This window comes from Haematobia irritans, chromosome 3, assembly GCF_050003625.1.
Source record: "Haematobia irritans isolate KBUSLIRL chromosome 3, ASM5000362v1, whole genome shotgun sequence".
NCBI lineage: Eukaryota > Metazoa > Arthropoda > Insecta > Diptera > Muscidae > Haematobia > Haematobia irritans.
The window spans coordinates 70,367,738-70,375,407 of record NC_134399.1 but is presented as its reverse complement, the minus strand read 5'-3'; the positions used below and the strand labels follow the sequence as shown (position 1 = coordinate 70,375,407).

The 7,670-nt window shown below is 36.9% G+C and overlaps 2 protein-coding genes across 2 annotated transcripts; both read left to right on the top strand.

Annotated features, from left to right (window-relative positions):
* Nucleotides 1–344: 344 nt before the first annotated feature.
* LOC142230978 (uncharacterized) lies at nt 345–4,550 on the top strand. Its single transcript, XM_075301597.1, has 2 exons — nt 345–462; nt 511–4,550. Exons 1-2 carry the CDS (start codon nt 345–347, stop codon nt 4,548–4,550), a joined length of 4,158 nt encoding a protein of 1,385 aa, XP_075157712.1.
* Nucleotides 4,551–4,615: 65 nt separating this feature from the next.
* LOC142230977 (uncharacterized) lies at nt 4,616–5,581 on the top strand. Its single transcript, XM_075301596.1, has one exon. It carries the CDS (start codon nt 4,616–4,618, stop codon nt 5,579–5,581), a length of 966 nt encoding a protein of 321 aa, XP_075157711.1.
* Nucleotides 5,582–7,670: the final 2,089 nt, after the last annotated feature.

Below are 7,670 nucleotides of genomic sequence, written 5' to 3'. Positions count from 1 at the left end.
TCGCTCATTGTCTCTTCGAATATCACTCAATCTATCGTTTCGTTCATTCTCACTCAATTTGGATTCCTTTTACCTGTCTTTCGTTGGAAGCACTCTCACCTAAAGCTTCATTATTCCCCCTTCGTTTTATAAATTATTTGTCGTTAACATCGCAGCAAATCTTTTGTATGTCACAATCGATCTTTGTAATGTAAACAAACGAATATATCAAGGTTTACATACAAAATTTCCTATTTCTAAACATATGTACATCAATTACTGTTAACAGAGTTATTGTAAGGAAACATTTGCTGTCAATTCATAACATTTATTGAACATTGCAACACATAGTTAACATTACGAAAATGGGTAACGACGAAAAACAAAAAGATGAGCCCAACCAGGAATTAACAATGTTGAAGTCCCAGAGAAGCTCAATGAAACGAAATATTGGAATGTTAAAAACAAAAATAGAAAAAGATGGTGATTCATTGGATAATACGATTCTTGAATGTTGATTACAAATTCCAGAATCTTATTTCAAGCAGATAAGCCACATTCAATCGCAAATAGAGAAAATGTGCCCAACAGACAATGCAAGGTCTGACATCGAAGACACTTTTGTTTCTGCAAAAGCTGTCATACTAAGGCGGTTGAATACGCATCGTCGTTCAAGCACCATTGAGCAAAGTATTTTAAACACAAGTGCTCAAAGTTTATCACATCATTCTCGATTACCACAATTGAAATTACCCAAATTTGATGGGAAATATTCGGAATTTGCTCGATTCATGAGTACATATAAAACATTGGTTCACGAAGAGGCAAGCATTCCTACCATTGACAAATTCAATTATTTGTTAAATTGTTTGTCAGGACAAGCACTAGCCGTAGTAGATGCGTTTCCTGTTAGTGAGGAAAATTATCAAAAGGCAGTTGATCGCTTAAATGAGAGATATGGAAACAAGTCATTGATTTTCATCGATACGATAAATTCATTATTTTCAATTAATGCGATAACAAGACCAAATGCACCAGGTCTGCGGTTCATACTGGACAATGTTTCCGCTATTCGTTCATCTTTGTTATCAATAGGCTCGGAAGTAGATGTGGTCAACGCTATGTTGATCCACATAGTTTTATCGAAGATAGACCAAGAATCGAAGAACGCTTACAACGAAAAACGAGATTTAAAATCACTGCCTTCGTGGGATGATTGCTATAACATTTTGAGTAGACGTTGTCAGTTTTTAGAAACGTCATGCTCCACAGTCCCTCAAATTCATGACCGTGACAAGCAACCTCGATATAAAGATAGGCGTCCAGGGACTTCCCTTATGACCTCAAACGCTTTGTGTGAGTATTGTCAAAGCAAAGATCATGGAATTAGTAGCTGCTCTACATATTTAGCACTACCAGTGGCTCGTAGATTTGATTTTGTTAAATCAGCTTCTCTATGCATTAATTGCTTACGAAAAGGACACAGAGTTGCCAAATGCACATCGAAAACAAAATGCCGTGAATGTCGTGTTTCTCATCATTCTTCGCTACATAATCCTTTCTCGTCTAACAACACAGACCAAAATGTTTCTTCGCATCCAGCTAGTCATCGATTATCGTCAAACGTGCCTTTGTTCACTCCATCTTCTTCTACTTCATCGACAAACAAATCGACCCCACCGCGAACTCCTTGCACATCAAGCCAAGTTCCATCGACACACATTACGAGAAAAGTAGCATTAGTAAATCGTAGTTTTCGCCAAAGCATTTTGCCGACTGCTGTTGTTTTGATGAAAGATGGTTTAGGAATCTTTCAGCCAGTTCGTGCTTTACTCGATTCTTGTTCCGAAATAAATTTGATCACTCAAGAAACAGCCGATCGTCTTCGTTTGCCTAAAACTAACACTATGCAAGAAATTGAGGGTGTTTCAGAAATCAGAACCAAAATTAAGCACTCTGTTACTGCAAATGTAAAGTCTCGTTCATCAAGCTATGAATTCACCTCTCGCTTTCTGGTTATCAAATCCATATCGTCTCCACAGCCATCAAATCGAATAAACATTTCGCAATGGTGTATACCAGAAAGTGTCGAATTTGCCGATCCCCATTTTTTCGTGCCACAACGTATTGAGGTTTTGATTGGCTCAGAAGTTTTTTTTGATTTACTCATTGAAGGAAAAATTGTGCTTGGTGAGGGGCTCCCCGTTTTAACAAATACTGTTTTAGGATGGATTGTAGCTGGTACAATCGATACACATGTCCCCTCGAAAGTGATTACGTGCAACGTCATTACTAAATACGATGAGCTAAATACTCTCTTAAAACGATTTTGGGAGGTTGAAGAGTGTCAGCCACACGACTCGTCAATGACAGAGGAAGAAGAGCGCTGTGAAGCTCATTATGTTAATACAACAGTCTTCGATGAATTTAACAGAGTAAAAGTTCGACTACCATTCAAAGAGACTGTTAGTAAATTGGGAGCATCGTTAGAAATAGCCCAACGTCGATTTACATATTTGGAAAAAAGATTTTTGAGAGACGAATCGTTAAAAAATTTGTATGTTGATTTCATGAATGAATACTCTCGGCTTGGTCATATGACAAAGGTATCATGGGATAATATTGATAGACCACATTATGTCATACCCCATCATTCTGTTCTTCGGCCTGAGAGCACCACAACAAAGCTCAGAGTCGTTTTCGATGCCTCGTCGCGTACATCAACGAATATTTCACTTAACGAAGTTTTAATGGTGGGACCTATCATTCAACAAGACTTGATAATAACAGTTCTTGGTTTCCGATTAAATAAATACGCCTTGACTGCGGACATATGTAAAATGTATAGGCAGTTTCTCGTGGATGAAAGTGATCGTAGTTTCCAATTAATTTTGTGGAGAAGTGACAGCAACCAGCCACTTGAGTTATATCAATTGAATACTGTCACCTATGGGACTTCGGCTGCGCCATTTCTTGCAGTAAGAAGTTTGTCTTTCATCGCAGATAGTTACAAAGAAATATTCCCTATTGGCGCACACGTTTTAAAACAAGATGTCTATGTGGATGACATCTTGACTGGAGCGGAGACTATTTCTGAACTTTTAGTTAAAAAAGAACAAATAATCAATATTTTGAAAACAGCTGGGTTGGAATTATCAAAATGGAATTCAAATTGTGATAGTATGGGTATTGTAAACGAGGGACAAATTTGCCAATTGAATAAAGATTATATATCAAAAACTCTGGGGATGTCCTGGAAATCAAATTCTGATCGTTTTTGTTTTCGATTTGAGCTTAAAACACCACATATAGTGACAAAACGATCCATATTGAGTTGTGTGTCGAGGATATTTGACATTCTTGGTTTATTGAGCCCAATCGTTGTGTCGATGAAAATTCTAATTCAAGATATCTGGAAGAGAAATGTCGATTGGGATAAGCCTGTTGATGAAACGATCGAAAATCGTTGGCTACAAATTCAAGAAAGTCTTCCTCATATAAACGAAATTGAGATTCCACGTTTTGTGCTAACATCAGTTCAATACCAATTTGAAATTCATGGTTTTGCTGACGCATCGCTGTTAGCATATGGGTGCTGTATTTATATTCGAGCTCCTGTGGAAAACGATTTCAAAGTGACGTTACTAATTGCAAAGTCCAAAGTAGCTCCAGTTGTACAGCAATCACTCCCCAGACTTGAGCTGTGCGCAGCATTGCTTCTTAGTAGAACATGGGAGAAAATTCGAAACAAATTTGACACATACAATTATCGAGTATTCTTTTGGTCAGATTCGAAAATCGTATTGAGCTGGCTCTCAAAACACTCATCGTCATTTGTATGCTTCGTCGCCAATAGAGTATCAGAGATACAAAATCTGACTCATAACATCTCTTGGAAACATGTCTCATCCAAAGAAAACCCAGCAGACGTCGTTTCCCGTGGTTGTCTTGCAAATGAACTGGAATCAACCATATGGTTTACTGGCCCACAATTTCTATCACGACCTGAAAGAGAGTGGCCTAGTGGTGCAAAAATTTTTACTGAGTTACCTTCGAAAGAAATGAGAAAGTCTGCTCTTAAAATAACAACAACAACAGAATCCATCATCGAGAGCATTATAACTCGTTCGTCGTCGTATCTTCGTATCTTACACGTCATCGTTTACGTTCATCGGTTTATTGATAGAGTGAAAAAGAATTCATATGTAACAGCAGAAGGACTTCAAATAGCATTTTGGACAGTCGTCCATCACATACAGCAGACTACATACGGGGAAGAGATTGAGCGAATTAAGAGTGAGTTGGATTTGAAACCACATCTACCAAAATTATCGCCTTTTATACATGAGATAGAGTTTCGCAAACAAAAGAGAGACATTCTTCGGGTTGGTGGGCGGCTAGCAAACTCACCACTACCATTCGACGCAAAATTTCCAGCGCTGCTACCTAAAGATCATCGTTTTCAAAACTCTTCGTGGAATATTTACATAGAAAACACTACCATGCGGGAGCAAAATGCCTCATTGGAATACTTCGACAAAACGTGTGGATTGTCAATGCACGAGATTTAGTACGAAAAGTTGTTCGAAATTGCATCCACTGCTTTAAATACAAGCCGAAGCTGCAACAACAAATAATGGGTGATCTGCCAGCTGACCGTCTAAATGCTCATCGGCCCTTTTTAGTATCTGGAGTAGATTTTTGTGGCCCATTTTACACCACTTTTCGTATTAGGGGAAAAGCGCCTTACAAAACTTACGTGGCTATCTTCGTTTGTTTTGCCTCTAAGGCAGTTCATATTGAAGTGGTGTCGGATTTATCTACTGATACATTTCTGTTGGCACTAAAGCGCTTCATTGGCAGACGTGGCATACCTATTCGGCTCTACTGCGATAATGCAACCAATTTTGTGGGAGCTAATTCAAAACTGACAGACTTTAGAAAACGATATTTAGATTCAGCAAACATTGAAGCACTACAGAAATACAGCGCTATGACTGGATTTCAATTTTCGTTCATTCCACCACGATCTCCACACTTCGGTGGCCTCTGGGAGGCTGCCGTGAAATCGACAAAATCCCTTCTCGTTAAAAACATATCTCAGGCCAACATAACTTTGGAAGAGCTACAAACTGTTTTAGTCGAAGTTGAGGCAATATTGAATTCGAGACCATTGGCCGCTCGGTCCGACGATCCAAATGATGGTGAAGCTCTTACTCCGGCACACATGCTTATTGGTTCATCGCTTTTATCGGTGTCAGATACACATGTTGAGCAATATACCAACACAAACTGTTTGAAGCGTTACCAATTGATCACTTTTTTGAAGCAGCAATTCTGGAAACAACGGTCTCGCGATTATATACTTGATTTACAGCAAAAATCGAAATGGTACAAGACTTACCCCAATATCAAAGAAGGTACCCTTGTTATTGTGCACGAGGACAACACTCCACCTCAACATTGGTTGCTGGCTCGGGTAACAAAAGCAATACCAGGGCGCGATGGCAAAGTAAGGGTGGTGGACCTGAGAACTATTAAAGGCATATTTCGGCGATCAGTCCAAAGAGTAGCACCATTACCCATCGGAGAAGATTATTGAAAGTGTCCTTTCAATGGGGGCAGGATGTTGAGTCACTTTGAATTCCCGTGTTTTTTATAATTTTTGAAATTCTAGTTTTAAGTGTAACCACACCTTAGTACATTACATGAATACGATTACTTTGAATTCGATTACTTTATATCTCTCAACATAGCAAAGAAATATTGCTTTTTTGTACTCTTTTAGTTGTTAAGTCTACTTTGTACAAGAAGAACGTTTTCGACCATTAAAGTGGAAGCATCAAAATAACTTGTCGTTGTCTTTCATTTTAATCCAAACAGAATATTTTGTCAAAAGTTTATTTCTATAGCAAATTTTGTTAATTTTGTGAAAATTTTATTTCTATATAAAATTTTGTTAAAATTTTATTTCTGTAGAAAATTTTGTCAAAATTGTATGTCTACTTTGTCAAACTGAATTATATACGTATTGGATCGATATTTTTTTGATTTAATATATACCACGTATGGACTTACATAAAATTTAGAAGATGGTGTCAGGAGGTTTTAAGATACCTTGCCATCGGCAAGCGTTACCGCAACTTAAGTAATTCGATTGTGGATGGCAGTGTTTAGAAGAAGTTTCTACGCAATCCATGATGGAGGGTACATAAGCTTCGGCCTGGCCGAACTTACGGCCGTATATACTTGTTTCCCGCTAGATTTGGCTCTTTTTGAAGACGTTTAGCGGGGAATAAATGTATTTAGCTTTTAGCTTTTTTTCTGGCTTTTTTTCATGACCCTTTTAGCTATTTTTGGCTTTTTTTATTTTCGACATGTTCCTATAGAAATATGGATAAAACTTCGTTTTTTGTCTAAGTCTTTCTGTCAGAATAAGGTTTTCCACATATTTCAAAGCTCAATTGAAGCCTTAATAATTATTCCAGCCATTATGCGGGCATTTTTGCAGCAAACACACCTTCTTGTAAAGTTTTTTCCTCGTTATCGTAAACTTTAAATCTACTATTACCATACAAATTGCTTATATAAACTGTCAGTAAATTATTAGGAATAATAACATTTGGCTCGTTTATCCTTTTTATGTTATTATAATACGGACGCGAATTTTGGTTATAATAGCATTTGTGAATTTCTCTTATATAAACTGTTTTCCTTGTCCATAAGCCGATAAAATTGTTTTGTCCTTATAGTTAAGTGATTCAACTTAAAAATGGGTATCTTTTCATGAAAGAAGGCTAGGGTCAATTCTACAAAATTCTTAAAATTAATTAAATAGTCTTTAAATTTGTGGAGTTTTTGTATGTTGACCACAAACCAAAATAGCGTTCAAAAATAGAAGAGGTTTTTCATTTTATTTTGAAAACGTATACACAGAATAATTTCTACTTTAAGTCGAGTCGGAATTTGGAAATTTAAGTTGTCGTTAGCACGTTTTTAAAGCACTGTGATAGCTCATGAAGAAAAAGCTGAAAAAAATGAATAAATTCAAATTTGACTCGGAATCAATACCAAAATCATTAGTGTACAAAATATTTGGAACCGAACATAGAAATAATTAAAGAAATAAAGTTTTGAATGTGGTATTATTTTTTTAACATAAAAAAAATGCAATAAAAAAAATCGTAGTGATAGGATCAAAACAAATCTGCTATTTATTAATGGAATGGATTTACATTTACGAAAATTGGACAACAATAGGTTTGTATGGGAAGTTTTCCAATAAAAGTTATTCAGTATAAACTTGCAAGCAGGGATCCGGAGCGGAGCGGAGCGGAGCAAGCCCTTTTTTTGCCGGAGCGGGAGCGACATTTCTAAAATCCGGAGCGGAGCGGGAGCGGAGCGGTTTCCAAATGAAAAACCGCTCCGCTCCGAATAAAATATTACTTGAGTGAAATGTGTAACTTTGAAATTACACTGTGTAGGTAATTTCAAATTTAGCTTGTACTTAGCGTAGTGTGAGTAAACGTTTAAAATGTACGATATGTATTTTTGTACGTACGTACATTGGGGAAAACACAACGTGTTTTTTAGTAATTGTTTTCAAAAACGGCAAATGTCAAAATACACTGAAAAAAAAGCTTACTCGGTTCCAAAGATTTTGTCTTTACTTTAAAAAATTTGGTATTGAT